The sequence below is a fragment of the Phocoena phocoena genome, chromosome 8 (genome assembly GCF_963924675.1).
Source record: "Phocoena phocoena chromosome 8, mPhoPho1.1, whole genome shotgun sequence".
NCBI lineage: Eukaryota > Metazoa > Chordata > Mammalia > Artiodactyla > Phocoenidae > Phocoena > Phocoena phocoena.
The window spans coordinates 101,167,663-101,191,046 of record NC_089226.1 but is presented as its reverse complement, the minus strand read 5'-3'; the positions used below and the strand labels follow the sequence as shown (position 1 = coordinate 101,191,046).

Here is a 23,384-nt window from a genome sequence, read left to right as displayed (position 1 = left end):
GCAACCACGCAAAGGAGAGGGTAAGAGTTGCCTAGGCAGTGTGGACAGCTAGAGCAAAGGCCCTACGATGGGACAGTCTTGCTGTATTAAAGAATCAAGGGGGGCTTCCCTGGTGGCGCAGTGGTTGAGAGTCTGCCTGCCAAGGCAGGGGACACGGGTTCAAGCCCTGGTCTGGGAAGATCCCACGTGCCTTGGAGCATCTGGGCCCGTGAGCTACAAATACTGAGCTCTGCGCGTCTGGAGCCTGTGCTCCGCAGCAAGAGAGGCCGCGACAGTGAGAGGCCCGCGCACCGCGATGAAGAGTGGCCCCTGCTTGCCACAACTAGAGAAAGCCCTCGCACAGAAACGAAGACCCAACACAGCCAAAAATAAATAAATGAATAAATAAATTTATAAAAAAAAAAAAAAAAGAATCAAGGGGCTTCCTTGGTGGCACAGTGGTTAAGAATCAGCCTGCCAATGCAGGGGACATGGGTTCGATCCCTGGTCCAGGAAGATCCCACAGACTACAGAGCAACTAAGCACGTGCACCACAACTACTGAGCCTGCGCTCTAGAGCCGCGAGCCACAACTGCTGAGCCCACGTGCCACAGCTACTGAAGCCTGCGCGCCTAAAGCCCAAGCTCCACAACAAGAGAAACCACTGCAATGAGAGTCCTGCTCACTGCAATGAAGAATAGCCCCCGCTCGATGCAACTAGAGAAAGCCCGCGTGCAGCAAGGAAGACCCAACACAACCAAATAAATTATTTTTTTTTTAATTAAAAGAAAAAAGAATCAAGAAGGCCAGTGTAGCTGGAAAGCAATGAACAGGAAGAGAGAGGTACAGGATAAGACTGGAGGGAGGTAGGCAGAGCCCACGCACGGGAAGGCCTCTCTGCTCTCCTGGTGCCCCCTGCTACTGCACGAGGCATTTTATCTGCTCCTCTTTGGCACTTAGCGTTCATTCAGTCAGTTATGGAGATACAGTCGAGGATGAAAGAGACAAAGAACCCTCCCCTTGTGGAATATACATTGTAGTAGGGGAGACAGAAGTTAAAATATACAAAATAAGTAAATGGTCCAGTATATATTTTTGCCCAGTGATAAATCCATAAATAAAAGTAGAGTAGGGTAAACTAATCAGGAGTTCTAGGTTTGGAGGAGCAAGTTGTAATTTTAAATAGGATGGTTATTAAGAGAGGCCCTATTAAGAAGATGGCGTCTATCCAAGAAGGGGGAAGGTAAGAGAGTTTGCCATGTGGATATATGGAGAAGAGTACCAGGCAGAGGGAAGAACCAGTGTAAAGGCCTTCAGGCAAGAATATGTCTGATGAGTTAAAGGACAGCAAAGAAGCCACTGCATCTGGGGACAGGTGAGAAGGAGAGTAGTACCAGGTGAGGTTAGAGGGGAAATGGGAGACCAGATCATGTGGGGCCTTTTAAAGCCAGTGTGAGGATTTAGCATTTACTCTGAGTGACATGGGGAGCCACTGCAGGGTTTTGATGAACGGTTATACTATCTGACTTCTGTTTTATTTATTTATTTTTTGGGCCGCACTGCGTAGCTTGTGGGATCTTAGTTCCTTGACCAGGGATTGAACCAAGCCACCGCAGTGAAAGCGCCAAGTCCTAACCACTGAACCGCTAGGGGATTCCCTCTGACTTCTATTTTAAAAGAATCATTTGGTTGCTGTAGTCAGAACAGATTGTAAGGACCTAGGATAGAAGCAGGGAGATGGATGCAGAGGCCTTTTCAGTAATCTAGGCAAGAGGTGATGGTAGCTGGGACCAAGGTTGTATGAGCAGTAGTTGCACTCTGGATGTATTTTGGAGGTAGAGCCAATAGGATCAATTACTTGATGAACTGAATGCAGGGCATGAGAGAAAAAGAGGAGTTTATGATAACTCCAGGCTTTTGATGTGAGCAATCAAAGGGATTCATGCTCTTCACTTGAAATAGGGCTGGTTACTCAGGGTAGAGTAGATTTGGGGCAAAATAAGTTGTGTTGGACACGTCCAACCAGGTGGACAGTTGTTTGTTTGTTAGACATCTGGGTGGAGATAGTGAACAGGCCGATAGATATAAGGAGTTGAGGAGACAGGTCTGGGCCAAGAGTGGGCAGCATTGGACTTTGAAACTAGGCCAAGTGAGTTCTAAGAAAGAGGAGGATCAAGCACTGAGTCCCAGGGCTATTTCTGGACTCAACTCTTAGTTCTGAGGGAGGGCACTGAACAGGAGCACAGCTTGTGAGGTAGGAAGAAAAATAAAAATGTGGTGTCCTAGGAGCCAGGAGAAGAAAATGATTCAGGGAAAGAATAATCAGCTGTGACAAATTTTGCTTATAGGCCAAGTAAGATGAGAGCTGAGAATTTAATTGGAGTATTTAGTTCATTAATAGTTAATAATTTTTGCTAAGGTTGGATTTAGGCCTACCATTTTACTATTTTTTTTCCTGTTTTTCCCTTCTGTTTTCTGTTCCTCTCTTCCTTCTTTCCTATCTTTTGAACAGTTGAAAAAAATTTTTTAATTCCATTTAAATTTGTCTGTTGGTATTTTAGCTATATGTAATTGCTTTTCTTTTTTTCCAGTGGTTGCTCTAGGGATTACAGTATGCATCATTAACTTTTCACAGTCAGCTTCATATAAAATGTGAGAAGTTTGCAACCCTCTCCTCCATCTTTTATGTTATAGTTGTCATATTTGTTGCATCTACATACTTTATAAACTCCACAATATACTAGTATAATTTTTATCTTACAGAAATAAAGAGGAAATAATAGTCTTTTATACTTACTCATATATTTACTGTTTCCAGTGCTCTTCATTTCTTCCCGAATATCCAGTTTCCATCACTTCCCTTTAACCTGGAGAATTTTCCTTAGTACTTTTTGTAGTGCAGTTCTGCTGATGACAGATACTTTTACTTTTCTTTTTTTTTTTAATAAATCTATTTATTCACTTATTTAATTTTTGGCTGCATTGGGTTTTCACTGCTGCACACAGGTTTTCTCTAGTTGCTGAGAGCAGGGGCTACTCTTTGTTGCAGTGCACGGGCTTCTCATTGCAGTGGCTTCTCTTGTTGTGGAGCACAGGCTCTAGGCATGCGGACTTTAGTAGTTGTGGCACATGGGCTTCATAAGTTGTGGCTCGCAGGCTCTAGAGCGCAGGCTCAGTAGTTGTGGTGCATGGGCTTAGTTGCTCCACAGCGTGTGGGATCTTCCTGGACCAGGGCTCAAACCCATGTGCCCTGCATTGGCAGGCGGATTCTTTACCACTGCACCACCTGGGAAGCCCTCTACTTTTCTTTTTTTTAAATAAGTTTATTTATTTATTTTTGGCTGTGCTGGGTCTTCGTTGCTGTGCGGGCTTTTTCTAGTTGCAGCGAGCAGGGGTTGCTCTTCGCTGTGGTGTGCCAGCTTCTCACTGTGGTGGCTTCTGTTGTTGCAGAGCATGGACTCTAGGCACGTGGGCTTCAGTAGTTGTGGCTCGTGGACTCTAGAGTGCAGGCTCAGTAGTTGTGGCACACAGGCTTAGTTGCTCCGCAGCGTGTGGGATCTTCCTGGACCAGGGCTCAAACCCATGTCCCCTGCGTTGGCAGGTGGATTCTTAACCACTGTGCCACCAGGGGAGTCCCTGGCTGCTTTTTAATACGTTTTTTCTTATATTTGGATTTTCACAGTTGATAGTTTATGTACTTAGATGTGGTTTTCTTTGAATTTATTTATTTACTTATTTGGGGCTGTGTTGGGTCTTCGTTGCTGTGTGCAGGCTTTCTCTAGTTGTGAGTGCAGGCTACTCTTCATTGCAGTACGCAGGCTTCTCATTGTCGTGGCTTCTCTTGTTGTGGAGCAGGGGCTCTATGAGCACAGGCTTTAGTAGTTGTGGCTTGCGGGCTCTAGAGCCCAGGCTCAGTAGTCGTGGCACACGGGCTTAGTTGTTCCGCGGAATGTAGGATCTTCCCGGACCAGGGCTTGAACCCGTGTCCCCGGCTTGACAGGTGTATCCTTAACCACTGCGCCACCAGGGAAGCCCCTTCTTTGAATTTATGCTGCTTGGGGTTCTCTAAGCTTCTTGAATCTGTAAATTTATGTCTTTCATGAAGTTTAGGGAATATTTGACCATTATTTCTTCAAGATTTTTTTCTGCCTCTTTTTCTTTCTGTTTTCTTCTTCTAGGAATATATATGTATACATATATAAAATCAACTGTAGGAATTCCCTGGTGGTCCAGTGGTTAGGACTCAGCACTTTCACTGCCAAGGGCCTGGGTTTGATCTCTCGTTGGAGAACTAAAATCCCGCAAGCCATATGGCACAGCCAAAAAAAAAAAATCAACTATAAGTGTATATTTATTTTGAGATGTATATATATCTCAACAAATTACATCTCATTAGGAGGCATTTAATGTCAGATTGACCCTATATTATCTAGAACAAGTTTGATCACTTGATTAAGGTGGTAACAGATAACCTCTCCTTTCATTTATTTATTTATTTTATTATTATTATTTTTAAATCTCTCCCCTTTTTTTTTTTTTGGCGGTACGCGGGCCTCTCACTGTTGTGGCCTCTCCCATTGCGGAGCACAGGCTCCAGACGCGCAGGCTCAGCGGCCATGGCTCACGGGCCCAGCCGCTCTGCGGCATGTGGGATCTTCCTGGACCGGGGCACGAACCCATGTTCCCTGCACCGGCAGGTGGACTCTCAACCACTGCACCACCAGGGAAGCCCTAATCTCTCCTTTTAAAAGTACATTTTCTTCCTTGCAGTCAGCAAGTGATTTATGGGATACCCTGTTCCCAAAAAACCTTTAACCTAATGTTTCTAGTAGCCAGTTATGATGCTTGTTTGGTCTGAATTAATTAATCTAATTTGGGTGTGTTTTTTCTGTAAAGAAGAGCTTTCCTTTATTAACTGCATGAGCTGAAGTTCATCTTAATCAGGCTGGATAAATCTTAATTATTTTCCTGTATTTCCAGAGTAAATAGTTATGGAGTAGGTGCCATAGTAGTGACCAAGGAGGTTTTTTGTTTTGTTTTAATTCTTCCTTGTTTTTGATTATCATTACGGGCTTAAGGTTTTTATTTATGTTTTATATTACAATTAGTTAGGATAATGATTATTTTCATAGTTCAGATTGTTCCTAGTTCGTCCAGTGGAAGACAAGAGGTTTTTGTTTTGTTTTTTTAAAGAATGGGAGAAAATAAAAGTATGTTTGTATTCTTTTTTTAAAAAAATAAATTTATTTATTTTATTTATTTTTGGCTGCATTGGGTCTTCGTTGCTGTGCATGGGCTTTCTTTAGTTGCAGTGAGCGGAGGCTACTCTTTGTTGTGGTGTGCAGGCTTCTCATAGCGGTGGCTTCTCGTTGCGGAGCATGGGCTCTAGGCGCATGGGCTTCAGTAGTTGTGATACACGGCTCAGTAGCTGTGGCTCACAGGCTGTAGAGTGCCGGCTCAGTAGTTGTGGCGCACAGGCTTAGTTGCTCCGCGGCACGTGGAATCTTCCCAGACCAGGGATTGAACCCGTGTCCCCAGCATTGGCAGGCAGATTCTCAACCACTGTGCCACCAGGGAAGCCCCATGTGTTTGTATTCTAATGGGAATGATCCAGCAGAGAAATAAAAATTGATAATATAGCAGGCAGGGGGAAGAATCTTAAAGTTATGTCCTTGAGATGGTGACAGGAAGTGGGATCCAGTGGATAAGTATAGGACTTGGCTTTGAGACGAGCTGGTGAGAAATGGGAAAGCAGATGCTAGGGGGAGGGACCAAGATAGCTGAACTCATGGCACTGTGTAAATGCCTGGGACTCAGCACCTAGTAGTTGAATAAATAAACAAACATCCTTTTAACTATTGGTTGCCAAACCTGGATGTTCATAGGAACCCCCTATAGAGCTTATAAAAAATGAAGATCTTGCCAACCAATGGCTGGCAGCCACTGCACAAGGCAGAGCCTGGCAACTAACCAGACCAGGGGCCAGCCACGCCTACTGGGCCACCTATGCCTAGTCAGTCCCACCACAGCAGAAGGGCCCACACAATATGGGGCAGCCCTAGAGCATATAGCTGTGGTGACCAGAGGGAAGTGAACTGCTGGGATGCATAGGACATCTCCTATGAAAGGCCGTTTCTCTAAGGTCAGGAAACATAACGAACCTACCAGGTACATAGAAATAAAAACAGCAAATTGGGCAGAATGAAGCAACAGAGGAGCATGTTCCAATCAAAGGAACAAGTTAAGACCCCAGAAGAAGAACTAAGTGAAGTGGAGATAGGCAAACTACCTGATAAAGAGTTCAAGGTAATGATCATAAAGATGATCAAGGAACTTGGGAGAAGAACGGATGAACATAGAACCTTAACAGAGAGTTAGAAGATGTAAAGAAGAACCAAACGGATGAATATAACTGAAATGAAAAATACACTAGAAAGAATCAACAGTAGATTAAATGATACAGAGGAATGGATCAGTGAGTTGGAAGATTAGAGTAGTGGAAAGCACTGAAACTGAAAAAAAAAAAAGTGAGCAGTTTAAGAGACCTCTGGGACATCTAGTGTACTAACATCTGCATTATAAGGGTCCCAGAGGGGAAGGGAGAAAGAGACAGAGAACGTATTGGGAGACATAATATTATAGCTGAAAACTTCCCTGACCTGGGAAAGAAAACAGACATCCAGGTCCAGGACACCTAGAGAGTCCTGAACAGCATCAACCTGAAGAGGACCACACAAAGACACACTGTAATTAAAACAGCAAAAATTAAAGACAGAGAGTATTAAAAGCAGCAAGGAAAAAAAAAAAAAAAAGCAAGGAAAAATTAAGTTATGTACAAGAGAACTCCCATAAGGCTATCAGTTGACTCTTCCAGCAGAAACTCTGCAGTCCAGAAGGGACTGACATGATATATTTAAAGTGATGAAAAGGAAAAGCCTACGGCAAGAACACCCTACCTGCCAAGGTTTTCATTCAGATTTGATGAGGGAATCAAAAATTTTACAGACAAGCAGAAGCTAAAAGAGTTCAGCACCACCAAACCAACTTTAGAAGGAATGTTAAAGGGACTTCCCTAAGTAAAAAAGAAAAGGCCACAACTAGTAACATGAAAATTATGAAAGGAAAAAGCTCATTGGTAAAATTAAATATACAGTAAAAGTAGTAAATCAACCATTTACAAAACTAGTAGGAAAATTAAAAGACAAAGAGTAGGGCTTCCCTGGTGTCGCAGTGGTTGAGAGTCCGCCTGCCGAGGCAGGGGACATGGGTTCGTGCCCCGGACTGGGAGGATGCTGCGGAGCAGCTGGGCCCATGAGCCATGGCCGCTGGGCCTGCGCATCCGGGGCCTGTGCTCCGCAATGGGAGGGCCCGCAGCAGTGAGAGGCCTGTGTACCACAAAAAAAAAAAAAAAAAAGAGTAAAATCACTCATATCTACAATAAGTAAGGGGTACACAAAACAATAAGTTGTAAAATATGATGTCAAAAACTAACTGTGGGGGAGGGGAGTAAAAATACATTTGAACTTAAGAGATCAGCAACTTAAAATAACCACATATATATATTTATAGATTGCTATATATAAACCTCATGGTAACCATAAACCAAAAATCTATAATAGATATATAAAAAAGAGAAAAGAATTCAAACATAACACCAAAGATAGTCATCACATCATAAGGGAAGAGAACAAAAGAAGAAAGGAACAAAAAGAACTACAAAAACAACCCCCAAACAACTAATGAAATGGCAATAAGTACATACCTATCAATAATTACTTTAAATGTAAATGGACTAAGTGCCCCAATCAAAAGACATAGAGTGCCTGAATGGATACAAAAACGAGACCCATATATATGCTGCCTATATATGACTCACTTAAGATCTAAAGACGGACACACAGACTGAAAGTGAGGGGATGGAAAAAGGTATTCCATGCAAATGGAAATCAAAAGAAAGCTGGGTAGCAATACTTATATCATACAAAACAGACTTTAAAACAAAGACTGTAACGAGACAAAGAAGGACATTGTATAATGATCAAGGGATCAATCCAATAAGAAGATATAACAATTGTAAACATACATGCACCCAGACATAGGAGCACCTGAATATATAAAGCCAATATTAACAGACATAAAGGAAGAAATTGACACTAACACAATAATAGTAGGGAACCTTAATATCTCACTTATATTAATGGACACATCAGACAAGAAGTCAATAAGGAAACACTGGCCTTAAGTGACACATTAGACCAAATGGGTTTATATAAAAAACATTCCTCCAAAAGCAGCAGAATACAAATTCTTTTCAAGTGCATATGGAACATTCTCCAGGATATATTTATTACATGCTAGGCCACAAACCAACTGTTAGTAAATTTAAGAAAACTGAAATCATATCAAGCATCTTTTCCAACCACAATGCTATGAGAGTAGAAATCAAATACAAGAAGAAAACTGCAAAAAAAACTAACAAGTGGAGGCTGAACAATGTGCTGCTAAACAACCAGTGGATCACTGAAGAAATGAAAGAAGAAATAAAAATTATCTGGAGACAAAATGAAAACAATAATCCAAAATCTGTGGGATGCAGCAACAGCAGTTCTAAGAGGGAAGTTTATAGCAATAGAAGCCTACCTCAGGAAATAAAAATCTCAAACAACCTACCCTTACACCTAAAGGAACTAGAAAACAAAGAACAAACAAACCCAAAGTTAGTAGAGGAAAGAAGTAATAAAGAGTAGGGCAGAAATAAATGAAATAGAGACTAAAAAAAATAGAAAAGATCAATGAAAGTAAGAGATAAACAAGATTGATAAACCTTTAGCCAAAATTATCAAGAAGAAAAGAGGGAAGGGCCTAAGGCAATAAAATCAGAAAAAGGAGAAGTTATAACTGATACTACAGAAATACAAAGGATCAAAAGAGATTCCTGTGAAAACTATATGCCAATAAAATGGACAACCCAGAAGCAGAGAACAAATTCCTAGAAACATATCTCCCAAGATGAATTAGGAAGAAATAGAAAATATGAACAGACCAATTACTGGTAATGAATCAGTAATTTTAAAAAACTTCCAACAAAAGTGCAGGACCAGATTGCTTCACAGGTGAATTCTACCAAATGTTTCGAGAAGAGTTAACACCTATCCTTCTCAAACTATTCCAAAAAACTGCAGAGGAAGGAGTGATCCTAAACTCATTATCTGAAGCCAGCATCACCCTGATACCAAACCAAAGATATCACAAAAAATAAAATTACAGGCCAATATCACTGATGAACATAGATACAAAAATCCTCAACAAAGTATTAGCAGATTGAATCCACCAATACATTAAAAATACACACCATGATCAACTGGGAGCTTATTCCAGGGATGCAAGGATGTTTCAATCCACAAATCAGTGTGATATACCACATTAACAAATTGAAGAATAAAAATTATAGATCATTTCAAATAGGTGCATATAAAACTTTTGACAAAATTCAACATCCATTTATGATAAGAACTCTTCACAAAGTGGGCAGAACATTCCTCAACATAGTAAAGGCCATATATGATAAGCCCACAGCTAACACCATACTCAGCAGTGGAAAGCTGAAAGCATATCCTCGAGATCAGGAACAAGGACACCCACTCTCACCACTTTTATTCAGCATAGTATTGGAAGTTGTATCCACAGTAATCAGAAGAAAAAGGAATCCAGATTGTAAAGGAATAAGTAAAACTGTCACTGTTTGCAAACAACATGATACATAGAAAACCCTGAAGATGCCACCAAAAAGCTACTAGAGCTCATCAATAAATTCAGTAAAGTTGCAGGATACAAAATTAATACACAGAAATCTGTTGAATTTCTATACACCAACAACAAACTATCAGAAAGAGAAATTAAGGAAACTCATTTACAATCGCATCAAAAAGAAAAGGAATAAATCTAAGGCAGTAAAAGACCTGTACTTGGAAAACTATAAGACACTGATGAAAGAAATTGAAGAGGACACAAACAGATGGAACAATATTCCATGTTCTTGGATTAAAAGAATTAATATTATTAAAATGACCATACTACCCAAGGCAATCTACAGATTCAGTGCAATCCCTATCAAAAACTAATGGCATGTAGTCTTTTTTTTTTGAATTTTATTTATGTTTTTATACAGCATGTTCTTATTAGTCATCAGTTTTATACACATCAGTGTATACATGTCAATCCCAGTCTCCTAATTCATCACACCACGCACCCACCCCCCCCACCGTTTTCCCCCCCTTGGTGTCCATACATTTGTTCTCTACATCTGTGTCTCAATTTCTGCCCTGCAAACTGGTTCGTCTGTACCATTTTTCTAGGTTCCACATACTCGCGTTAATATACAATATTTGTTTTTCTCTTTGTGACTTCACTCTGTATGACAGTCTCTAGATCCATCCACGTTTCAACAAAAGACCCAATTTCGTTCCTTTTTATGGCTGAGTAATATTCCATTGTATATATGTACCACATCTTCTTTATCCATTCGTCTGTCGGTGGGCATCTAGGTTGCTTCCATGACCTGGCTATTGTAAATAGTGCTTCAATGAAGCACATGGGGTGCATGTGTCTTTTTGAATTATGGTTTTCTCTGGGTATATGCCCAGTACTGGGATTGCTGGATCATATGGTAATTCTATTTTTAGTTTTTTAAGGAACCTCCATACTGTTCTCCATAGTGGCTGTATCAATTTACATTCCCACCAACAGTGCAAGAGGGTTCCCTTTTCTCCACACCCTCTCCAGAATTTGTTGTTTGTAGATATTCTGATGATGCCCATTCTAACTGGTGTGAGGCGATACCTCATTGTAGTCTTGATTTGCCTTTCTCTAATAATTAGTGATGTTGAGCAGCTTTTCATGTGCTTCTTGGCCATCTGTATGTCTTCTTTGGAGAAATGTCTATTTAGGTTTTCTGCCCATTTTTTGATTGGGTTGTTTGTTTTTTTAATGTTGAGCTGCATGAGCTGTTTATACATTTTGGAGATTAATCCTTTGTCCATTGATTCATTTGCAAATATTTTCTCCCATTCTGAGTGTTCTCTTTTCGTCTTGTTTATGGTTTCCTTTGCTGTGCAAAAGCTTTGAAATTTCATTAGGTCCCATTTGTTTATTTTTGTTTTTATTTCCATTACTCTAGGAGGTGGATCAAAAAAGACCTTGCTGTGATTTATATCAAAGAGTGTTCTTCCTATGTTTTCCTCTAAGAGTTTTATAGTGTCCAGTTTTACATTTAGGTCTCTAATCCATTTTGAGTTTATTTTTGTGTATGGTGTTAGGGAGTGTTCTAATTTCATTCTTTTATATGTAGCTGTCCAGTTTTCCCAGCACCACTTATTGAAGAGATTGTCTTTTCTCCATTTTATATCCGTGCCTCCTTTGTCATAGATTAGTTGACCATAGGTGCATGGGTTTATCTCTGAGCTTTCTATCTTGTGCCATTGATCTGTGTTTCTGTTTTTGTGCCAGTACCATATTGTCTTGATTACTGTAGCTTTGTAGTATAGTCTGAAGTCAGGGAGTCTGATTCCTCCAGCTCCGTTTTTTTCCCTCAAGACTGCTTTGGCTATTCGGGGTCTTTTGTGTCTCCATACAAATTTTAAGATTTTTTGTGCTAGTTCCATAAAAAATGCCATTGGTAATTTGATAGGGATTGCACTGAATCTGTAGGTTGCTTTGGGTAGTATAGTTATTTTCACAATATTGATTCTTCCAATCCAAGAACATGGTATTATCTCTCGATCTGTTGGTATCATCTTTAATTTCTTTCATCAGTGTCTTATAGTTTTCTGTCTACAGGTCTTTTGTCTCCGTAGGTAGGTTTATTCCTAGGTATTTTATTCTTTTTATTGCAGTGGTAAATGGGAGTGTTTCCTTAATTTCTGTTTCAGAGTTTTCATCATTAGTGTATAGGAATGCAAGAGATTTCTGTGCATTCATTTTGTATCCTGAAACTTTACTAAATTCATTGATTAGCTCTAGTAGTATTCTGGTGGTATCTTTAGGATTCTCTATGTATAGTATCATGTCATCTGCAAACAGTGACAGTTTTACTTCTTTTCTAATTTGTATTCCTTTTATTTCTTTTTCTTCTCTGATTGCCGTGGCTAGGAGTTCCAAAACTGTTGAATAATAGTGGTGAGAGTGGACATCCTTGTCTTATTCCTGATCTTAGAGGAAATGCTTTCAGTTTTTCACCATTGAGAATGATGTTTGCTGTGGGTTTGTTGTATATAGCCTTTATTATGTTGAGGTAGGTTCCCTCTATGCCCACTTTCTGGAGAGTTTTTATCATCAATGGGTGTTGAATTTTGTCAGAAGCTTTTTCTGCATCTATTGAGATGATCATATGGTTTTTTTTCTTCAGTTTGTTAATATGGTGTATCACAATGATTGATTTGCGTGTATTGAAGAATAAACCCCCCTTGATCATGGTGTATGATCCTTTTAATGGGTTGTTGGATTCTGTTTGCGAGTATTTTGTTGAGGATTTTTGCATCTATGTTCATCAGTGTTATTGGTCTGTAGTTTTCTTTTTTTGTAGTATCTTTGTCTGGTTTTGGTATCAGGGTGATGGTGGCCTCATAGAATGAGTTTGGGAGTGTTCCTTCCTCTGCAATTTTTTGGATGAGTTTGAGAAGGATGGGTGTTAGCTCTTCTCTAAATGTTTGATAGAATTCACCCGTGAAGTAATGGCAGTTAGTCTTTTGTGGAGACACAAGACTTGCAACATCCAAAACAATTGTGCGAAAGAACAGAGCTTGAGTTGTCATGCGTCCTGTCTTCAGACTGTACCAAAGCTACAGTAATCGAAACACTATGGTACTGAAACAGAAACAGACACATCAATGAAACAGAACAGAAAGCCCAGAAATAAACCCACAACTTATGGTCAATTAATCTATGACACAGGAAGCATCAATATACAGTGGGGAAGAGACAGTCTCTTCAGTAAGTGGTGCTGGGAAAACCAGACAGTTACATGTAAAAGAATGAAATTGGAGCATTTTCTCCCACCATATATAAAAGTAAACTCAAAGTGTGGGAATTCCCTGGTGGTCCAGTGGTTAGGACTCTGCACCTCCACTGCCAGGGGCCCGGGTCAGGGAACTAAGATCCCACAAGCCACACGGTGCATCAAAAAAAAAAAAAAGTAAACTCAAAGTAGATTAAAGACCCTAAATGTGAGACCAGAAACCATAACATTCCTAGAAGAAAACACAGGCAGAACACTCTTTGACATAAATCATAGCAATATTTTTTGCATCCATCTCCTAAAGCAAAGGAAACAAAACCAAAAATAAACAAATGGGACCAAATCGAGGTTTTGCACAGCAAAGGAAACCATAGACAAAACAAAAAGATAGCTTACCAAAATAGAAGATATTTGCAAATGATATGACTGATGGATTAATTTAAATGTATAAACAGCTCATACAACTCAACATCAAAAAATCCGATCAAAAAATGAGTAGAGGGACTTCCCTGGAGGTCCAGTGGTTAAGACTCTGTGCTCCCAATTCAGGAGGTACAGGTTTGATCCCTGGTCAGGGAACCGGGATCCTGTAAGCCGAACAGCACGGCCAAAAAAAAAAAAAAAGGCAGAAGACCTGAGTAGACATTTTTCCAATGAAGACATACAGATGGCCAACAGGCACATGAAAAGATGCTCAACATTGTTAATCATTAGAGACATGCAAGTCAAAACCACGATAAGATAGCATCTCACACCTGTCAGACTGGCTATCATCAAAAAGACCACAAATAACCAATGGTGGTAAGGATATGGAGAAAAGGGAACCCTTGTGCACTGTTGGTGGGAATGTAAATTGGTGCAGCCACTGTGGGAAACAGTATGGAGTTTCCTCAAAAAAGTAAAAATATTAGAACGACCACATGGTCCAGCAGTTCCACTCCACTCCTGGGTATATATCCAAAGAAAATGGAAAACACTAATTTGAAAAGGTACATTCATCCCAGTGTTCACAGCACCACTTTTAGAATAGCCAAGATATGGAAACATCCTAGGTGTCCATCAACAGGTGAATGGATAAGGAAGATGTAGTATATGTATACAATGGAATACTGCTCAGCCATAAAAAGAATGAACTCTTGCCATTTGCAGCAACTCTTGCAACAATGAATAGGCTTTGAGTGTATTATGCTTAGTGAAATAAGTCAAAGATAAATAGTGTATAATATCACTTATATGTGGAATCTAAAAAATAAGACAAACTACTGAATATGACAAAAAAGAGACAGACTCAGATATAAAGAACAAACTAGTGGTTACCAGTGGGGAGAGTGAAGGGGGAGGGGCAACATGTGGGTGGGGGATTAAGAGGTACAGACTACTGTGTATAAAACAAGCTACCAGGATATATTGTAGAGTTCAGACAATATAGCCAATATTTTGTAACTAATTGGAGTATAACTTATAAAAATTGTGAATCACTATGTTGTACATCTAAAACATATAATATTGTAAATCAACAATATGGCAGTTTAAAAAAATGGAAAGAAAAAAATGAATGAATGTAACAAAACAAACAAATTCACAGATATAGAGAACAAGCTAGTGGTTACTGATGGGGAGAGGGAAGGGAGAGGGGCAAGATAGGGGGAGGGGTTTAAGAGATAAAAACTGTATATAAAATAAGCTACAAGAATGTAAATATTTTACAGCACAGGGAATATAGCCAACATTTTATAATAACTTTAAATGGAGTATAATCTGTAAAAATTTTGAGGGTTTCTCTGGTGGTGTAGTGGTTGACGTCCACCTGCCGATGCAGGGGACACAGGTTCGTGCCCCGGTCCGGGAGGATCCCACATGCCGCGGAGTGGCTGGGCCCATGAGCCATGGCCGCTGAGCCTGTGCGTCCGGAGCCTGTGCTCCGCAACGGGAGAGGCCACAACAGTGAGAGGCCCACGTACCGCAAAAAAAAACACAAGAAAACAAACAAAAAATTTTGAGTCACCATGTTCTATACCTGAAATTACTATAGTATCTTTTTTTTTTTTTTTTTTTTACTATAGTATCTTAAATCAGCTATACCTAATTTAAAAATGTATTTTCTCCTGGAAAAGAAAAAAAATGAAGGTTCCCGGCAGTCTACTGCACTCATATCTGTGGAATCAGAATCTCCAAGTATGAGGCCAGGAACCTGTTTTTTTTACCTTGCCCAATTCTTCAGACTACTTCCATGTTCTCAGTTCGGTACGAAGAAAGGCCATTAGTGGAGAGAATCAAGGAGAGGAGGTGTGGGAGTTCTGAGGAATCCGCAGGTTCACACATTCCCGCCCACTTGCTCTGATGCCTTCAGGCAATGTCCAGGCCTGGATGTTCTTTATTCCCCACAGCACCTAGCAAGCAGAGTGCTTGTACTCCTGGTTGTTGATCAAGTGAAACTGCGTGAACACCTGCATTTGTATAAAGCAGGTTTCCCAACACCAGTGCATTAAGCAGCCTCACATATTTAATTGGGCAATTTAACGGCACTGTGAAGACAGCAGTCTTGATCCTAGAACCAGGAGAATTGACTGATTCTTACCTGGTTCAACTGAGACCTAGGGAATTCAGTTGAATTGCTGAGTTAGGCCATAAACACTGGAGCTCCTCAGGCTACAGTGTTTTTGTTTTTTGGTTGCATTGGGTCTTTGTTGCTGTGTGCACTCTAGTTTCTGTGAGCGGGGGCTACTCTTCGTTGCGGTGCGTGGGCTTCTCATTGTGGTGGCTTCTCTTGTTGTGGAGCTGTAGGTGCGTGGCATGTAGTAGCTGTGGCATGTGAGCTCAGTGGTTGTGGCTTGTGGGGTATAGAGCGCGGGCTCAGTAGTTGTGGCGCATGGGCTTAGTTGCTCCGCGGCATGTGGGATCTTCCCGGACCAGGGCTTGAGCCCGTGTCCCCTGTATTGGCAGGTGGGTTCTTAACCACTGTGCCACCAGGGAAGCCCTACAGTGTATTTTGAATATTAGAATATTATAGATTCAAAGAAACAGATTTGTATCAATAAAAGCTTTGTGTTCTTTCCCCAATGCATATGTGTGTTTTTTTAAGAATTTATTATTATTATTATTTATTGTTTTGGCTGCATTGGGTCTTTGTTGCTGCGTGCGGGCTTTCTCTAGTTGCGGCAAGCGGTGGCTACTCTTCGTTGTGGTGCGCAGGCTTCTCATCGCGGTGGCTTCTCTTGCTGCGGAACATGGGCTCTAGGTGCACAGCCTCCAGTAGTTGTGGCTCACGGGCTCAGTAGTTGTGGCTCGCAGGCTCTAGAGCACAGGCTCAGCAGTTGTGGCACATGGGCTTAGTTGCTCCACAGCATGTGGGATCTTCCCGGACCAGGGCTCGAACCCGTGCCCCCTGCATTGGCAGGTGGATTCTTAACCACTGCACCACCAGGGAAGCCCCTGCATATGTATTTTAAATAGAGTTAGGGAATTCCCTGGCGGTCCAGTGGTTAGGACTCCGCACTTCCACGGCAGGGGGCATGGGTTCCGTCCCTGGACAGGGAACTAAAATCCTGCATGCCAACAAAACTGAAAGCCTTTTATTTAAAAAAAAAAAAAGTGAGAGTTATAGTATGTATACAACTTTACATTCTAGTCTTCCTTGAAAAAGTGTCATAAGTATTTTTCGGTGTTAGTACTCATTTGTTCATTGGTTTAGCAAACATTTGTCGCTGCTCCTGTGAGCTAGTCCTCCTGGATCTGGGGATAGGGAGAGAACGCAAAAGGCCGCAGACTGGTGCTGGGTGAGGAGAATGAGGTTTGTTCTGGGACAGCTGAGAGGCATGAGATGCATGGTCTTAATGCTCAGAAGAGAGGGCTAAGCTAGAGATAAGGACTTGGGAGTCAGCAGCTTCTGGGTGAAACCATGGAGGTAGATGGAGAAATTCCCTGGCGGTCCCGTGGTTAGGACTTCACGCTTTCACTGCTGTGGGCTCAGGTTCGATCTCTGGTCGGGGAATTAAGATCCCACAAGTCACTTGGCTTGGCAGAAAAAAAAAAAAAGAAAAAGAATCTGCGTTTTTGTTTTTGATTTGCGGTACGCGGGCCTCTCACCGTTGTGGCCTCTCCCGTTGCGGAGCACAGGCTCCGGACGCGCAGGCTCAGCGGCCATGGCTCACGGGCCCAGCCGCTCCGCGGCATGTGGGATCCTCCCGGACCGGGGCACGAACCCGTATCCCCTGCATCGGCAGGCGGACTCTCAACCACTGCGCCACCACGGAAGCCCGAATCTGCGTTTTTGAGACGCTCAACAGGTGATTCTTACATTTTTCTAAGGTAGAAAAACTGCTGATGTAGTGTTAGTCATTTTCCTTTTCCCTCCAACTTGTAAATTAAAATTTTTCAAACTATAGAAAAGTTGGGAGGATAGCATAAGGAACACCTATATTCCTTTCACCTGGATTCACCAACTGTTGACATTTTATCACATTTGCTTCCTCTCACCTTTTTTTTTTCTGAATCATTTAAAAGTAGGTGCAAACATCATGACATTTTATCCCCAGATACTTCAGCAAGCATCTGCCAAAAATCGGTATTCTCCTGAGCAGCCACAGTACCATAATCAAGCCTAAGAAAATGAACAATTCTCCAACACAATCCAGTACTCAGTCCATACTCAAATTTCCCCAACTGTTCTAAAAAAAAAAGTTTTTAGCTTTTTTCCTTCAGTTTAAGATTCAGGCAACATTCATACATTTCATTTGATTGTTGTGTCTCTTTAGTCTGCCTTTTGTTTTTTTTGTGTGTGTGATACTTACTTGTTTTTGAAGAGGCCAGCATCTCTTGTACGAGGTCCTGCATGTTTATTTGTCCACTGTTTTCCCTATGATTAAATTTAAGTTCCATGTATTTGGGAAGCCCGAGGTTATGTCTTTATTGGTGATACCAAGTTTGGCCACTTGTTCACGGTGGTGACCATCAGACTGAGTCATCTGTGGAGTGATGCTTTGGGTCCCTGTGAATTTCCAGTTCCTTAGCCCCCTGATGGTCCTTGCCTGATTTGTTTGTGAGAGTGTGTGTTGCAAAATGGTAATTTGCTCATTCCTTCTACATTTATTAGCTGACATTCTTCCTTAAAGAAGTTTTCTGTCTTAAAATTACTATAGAATAATAGTAATTTCTTTCCTTGTATTAGATTTCATTCACAGACTCCCATTTAAAATCTTTTAGATGCCAGATTGCATTCATTGTTTTTCCACTTTTGTTAAGCAAAGCCATTATAATTGCCGACATGAATGAGCTTAATTGGGTATGAGATGACAAACACATCCACACTGAGAAATGTAGTTATAGCCAAAAGCTAGGAAACCTGGTAACTTTAGCCTCCCTGACATAAACAGGGAGCCGTGTACAATCCAGGCTCCCGTATTTGGACAGAGATTAGCTCGCCGTCCTCATGACCGCCTTACCAGGACCTTGGGCTTGCAGCCACTGGCCCAGCCCTTCCTCTCACTTACCTATTTGATTACCAGGCTCCACCAACTTTTCTGACCTCACAGCTCCCACAGGTGCCTGCTCCCAGCGACTCCCTTTGCAAAGACCAGGGTTTATATTTGGTTTTTAGGACTCTGCATATTCAGATTAGCTGGGATATGTTTGATTTTCCTCAGCAGTGTCTCAAGAGATTACCATTCTTCTGAGAACTTCTCTAAGAGATGTTCTCCTAATATAGGGCTTTTCTTATCCCTTGACTTTCTGTCCACATCATCAAGTTTTTCTTCGTTTCTCACTCGGAACCAGGGTTTCCTTACCATAATGGTCTGTGAACTTTTCCCCCTTTTTACAAATGCAATACTGTTTATTAGACAAAAATCAATAAATACCAATGAGCAAAAAAATAAAACTAACATTTTGGATCCTCTTAGTATGGGTTGGGCACTTTATATAACTCATTTAAGATTGACAACAAACTTACGATTTGTGTTATCCTCATTTTTCCTTCCTTTGCAGTTGAGGAAAATGAGACTTGAGGTTAAATGACTGGCTTAGGGGTCATAAGCTAATAAGTTGCAGAGTTGATTTTCAAACCACAGCCAAGACTTGTTTATATTACCCTTCCAGAGCTTTTTCTATATATCAACACAAATATATAAACATGCAGAAAATACACTTCAACAGCATTCTTTTTAATCCAGTGTCATTCTCTTTCCCCTCCTCCCGGCCCTATCCCCAGGATCGACGAGAACGTGCTGGGAGCCCAGCTGGATGTTGAGGCCGCCCACTCAGAGATCCTCAAGTACTTCCAGTCGGTCACCTCCAACCGGTGGCTTATGGTCAAAATCTTCCTCATCCTCATTGTGTTCTTCATCATCTTTGTGGTCTTCCTTGCCTGAACCCTCTCCACTCTGAGGCACTCCATGGGGGTTTGGAACCCTCCTGGGAGGGCAGGTGGCCAGAGCTGCCACTGAGCCTGTGCAGGATGCTTGGGAGAAAGGTCCTCAGCAGTGGGCCACTGCCCCCAATCCCCCACTCCTTTCCTCTGGCCACCCTGTCCTCCCCTCCCCACCCTCCAGCCCATGAAACACACACGGTTCTGGATTTGGACTCTGCTGTGAAGTGGTTGGAAGGGAGCAGAGGCCACCTGGAGGGCTCATCACGCAGGTTGTCTCCAGTAGGAGATTTTTATAAACCCTCCCCAGCCTGTCGCAAAAGAAACTTTGGCAGCAAGGGGAGGTGATGTCCTTCCTCACCTTCCTGAGAGTGAGGAAAGGAAGTGAAACTGGCCCAGGGACCAACTTTCCCATCTGGGTTAGAATTTGACCTCTTCTTCCTCTCTTCACCATGTGAGGCAGGGGGCTCTGAGACCCTCGGCTGCCTGCATAACCCCAACTTTGGCTGCAGGTGACTCTCAAATCTGCCAAATGTGCTGCAGCCTGTTTTCTCCCAATTACAACAAGACTGTCAGCCTAACTAGCCATGTCGTCATTTTTGGGTGAGAGCGTCCAAAGGCCTAGGCAGCAAGTGGAGTGAGCCCACTGCCCAATATTATAACTGAAAGGGTTGGGCTGATGGCCCCAAGGGGCCAGGCTTTGGGCTCCATGCACACAGCTGCCTCCAGCAGGGGATAACCAAGTGCAGCAGCACTTAATTAGCATGGAAACTTCCCTTCAGAGCGGGGAGCAGGATCTCAGAGTGGGTCTCTGATGGGTGGCAACTTCCAGGACCATCTCCAGAAGTATTTGGACCTGTTTCATCTGCATCCTCCAACCAGCTGGCCCCATGTTTTCCTTGGGCTGGATGAAGCAGGAGTTCTGCCTGCTGCCAGGAGTGAAAGGTGAAGAGAAGTGTTTGTTCGCAGCTCCAGCTGAGGCTCGTGGTCCCCTCGAAGCCCCTCACCAAATCCAAGCTAGTCACACGAGAATGAAGTAGAGACCTGCCTGGAACACCTACCCTCCAGGGAGGTCAATATGCTTGTCAGTCCCGAGCAGGACCCACGACCACATCGTGCCGAGGTCACCGGAGTTCCCCCATTTCACACACCCAAAGGAAGCTCAAGCTATAGCGAGGACCATCACCATCACACTGGGCTGGCCATAGCACTTTGGGGTGGGGGGGTTGTCTAGGAGAGCCCAGGTCTTTCCTAGGCCTGGTGTTTTAATATTTCCTCTCCCCTTGGCCTGTGTTCAGAGGGTGGTCTTGCTTGCATCTTCACTGCCCAGTTGACCCACGATGTGGGTTTAGCACAGCACATTGGTGGTGGGTGGGGCGGTCTGTGAAGACGACCAAAGCCTGACATGCAGTTTTTCTCATTTGACTCTGCAACTCTTCTTGGGGGAACGCATAGATAGGAAGCTTATTTCATAAATATTTGTTGAGTTTCCGCTACGTGCTAGGTATGGTACTGAGCCAGGTGCTGGAGAAAAAAGCCATGAATTAGTCAAGTCCCTGCTCTCTTGGAGCTTACCTTCTAGTTTTCTATTTTTATAGGCGAGGAAAGCACGGCACAGATAACGCAGATGGCAAAGGGCTGGGCTGAGCTGAGACTTAAGCCCTGGCTGGATCCCCGTAGGGGTCTATGAGCGGTCACTCCCATTCCAAGGCCCTTGGTCTCCCATTCCTCGGCAGCACTTCTTGTGGCTCCTCTTCCCTGTTCCTCTTGGAATCCTGGGCTGTAGCGTCCAGCTCTCTGCTTGATCCCCTACCTTTGTGGTGCTGGTCTAGCGACGGACGGATGAGAGTAGGGGGCGGGGCGAACTCGCGGTAACTCTGGGCTTCGCGAGCTCGGGTCTTGGGCGGGGCGTGCAGCGCCAAGTCCCGCCCCCGGCGCGTCTGCCCGTCGGATGCGTACGCACATGTCCCAGCGGCCCCGCCTATTATTGTAGGACGTCGGCTGTCTGTGACGAGCTCGCCCCCATAAAAGCGGTGGCACCCAGCGCAGGAGCACTTCGCCTTGGAGCGCCTTGGCGTTCGGACGTTGGGCTGGGTTGCGGCCCGCGACAGAGCCCTCCCATTCTCGGTGTGCCATGGCGGACGAGGGGAAGTCGTACAACGGTCAGTGCCGGCCCTTGGGTTGGGGAGCGGGACGATCTGGGCTCAGCTGGGCAGCGCCGGCCTAGGCCGCAGCGCCGGGGCGTGAGGCCGCAAGGGGCCCGGCGTCCGCGGGGAGCGGCGGTGCGCGGCGCCGGCCCGGGGCGAGGCAGCCCGGGGGTTTGGCTGAACTTGAGGGTGGGTGCCCGACTTGTTAATTCCGGAATCCTGGCGTTGCGAGCACCTGCGGCTCGAAGCCGGTGGCTCGGCAGCGTGGTGATGAGATTCCTTTGAACTTTGTGGGTGGTTGATACCTGTCAGTTCAATTTGGCTGCCAGACTCTTTAATGTGAGTCGGTGCCCTGCTCTTGGGCCGCCGGTGCCCTATTTTCTACCGCGCGTCCAGTCGGTCTTGCCCCCTTCCCCTCCCCCCCACCCGCCGCGGCTTTGGCTTAATATTTTAGACCTACACACTAACTCGATGTTCTAGTCCGAACACTACATTGGGTTTTAGTCCAGAGTAGTGGTAAAGAGCACACGACAGCCGAGGTTTCAATCCTGAGTTGGCTATGCCAATCTTGAGTGAGTTAAACACTCAGGCCTGATTTTCCACCCCTTTAATAAGGATAGAAACAGTACCTACCTCCTGAGGTTGTCTCCGTGTGTGCGTTAAAACGAGATGGTTCGTGTCAAGTGCCTGGAGCATAGTGCCTGGCATTGGAGAAAGCTCTCAATGAACGTTAGCTGCGCTTTCTATTCATTTATTATTTTTTCCCTAGGGTCATTTCTTGAGGTTCATTGTTTGCAGAGTATTACGCATTAGGCAGACCTTTATGGGGAATCATGCGTCTTTTTTAAGAAGCCATTCCTACCCACCAGGGTTCAGAGGATCATATTCCTGGAGAACATTTGAGGACCCTTGGTGAAACACCCTAGCTGCCACTAGAACCTGAATTTAGGAGTTGTCTCCTGAGTTAAGAGGCATTTCTGACCAAGGAAACAAAGAGCTCACTCCCTAAACTTCAGAGTGGCAGTTTGAGAATAAGGCTTTCAAAAGAAGCTCTTAAATTGGTCATATTTGTAACTGATGTCTGTACTGTATAGACAAAAGAGGTATTGTTTACTGAAAGCTAATGTAATCATTGTGATTGGTTTTCTGAGATGTGAGAGAGGTCACCTTGGGATTAAGTAGATTTGGGTGGGCTGACAGCTGATTTCAGGTGACTTTCAGGGAGTCTGAGTTGTGTCCAGTTACACTTGGGTCACTCACACTTCCACGTTCACTTCAGAGTGGCAGTTTAAGAACAAGAATTTTATTTATTTAGTTTTTTTTAGTAAGGTTGATTTACAGTATTATGTTAGTTTCAGGTGTATGACATAGTGATTCAGTATTTGATAAATTCGATTCCATTAAAAGTTATTACAAAGTAATGGCTGTCACTGCCCATGCTGTACAATGTATCCTTGTTGCTTATCCATTGTATATTTAGTAGTTTGTATCTCTTAATCCCATAAACTTATCTTGCCCCTCCCCACTTCCGTCTCCCCAGTGGTAACCACTAGTTTGTTATCTATATCTGTGAGACTGTTTCTGTTTTGCTGAATATATTTATTTTTTAGATTCCACATGTAGGTGCTATCATACAATAATTGTCTTTTTCTGTCTGACTTATTTCACTAAGCATAATACCCTCCAAGTCCATTCATGGTGTTGCAGTGGCAAGGTTTCATTCTTTTTTATGACTGAGTAGTATTCTGTTGTGTATATATGTACCCCATCTTCTTTATCCATTAGTCTCTTGATGGACACTTGGGTTGCTTCCATATCTTGGCCACTGTAAATAGTGCTGCTATGAACTTTGGGATGCATGTATCTTTATTTTTCCCCCCTGAAC

At 43.0% G+C, this 23,384-nt stretch overlaps 2 protein-coding genes across 3 annotated transcripts in view; both read left to right on the top strand.

Annotated features, from left to right (window-relative positions):
• The window catches only part of STX5 (syntaxin 5), a 28,144-nt gene extending 8,213 nt beyond the window's left edge, over window positions 1-19,931 (top strand). For both annotated transcript variants that reach the window (XM_065881645.1, XM_065881646.1), the window contains exon 11: window positions 19,197-19,931. In XM_065881645.1, the coding sequence (XP_065737717.1) occupies window positions 19,197-19,372 (176 nt within the window). In that variant the 3' untranslated portion in view covers window positions 19,373-19,931. The remainder of the gene's footprint in view (window positions 1-19,196) is intronic.
• A 1,450-nt stretch (window positions 19,932-21,381) lies between these two features.
• Window positions 21,382-23,384, top strand: part of NXF1 (nuclear RNA export factor 1) — an 11,590-nt gene continuing 9,587 nt past the window's right edge. The window contains exon 1 of the mRNA XM_065883066.1: window positions 21,382-21,514. Coding sequence (XP_065739138.1) covers window positions 21,487-21,514 — 28 coding nt within the window. The 5' untranslated portion in view covers window positions 21,382-21,486. The remainder of the gene's footprint in view (window positions 21,515-23,384) is intronic.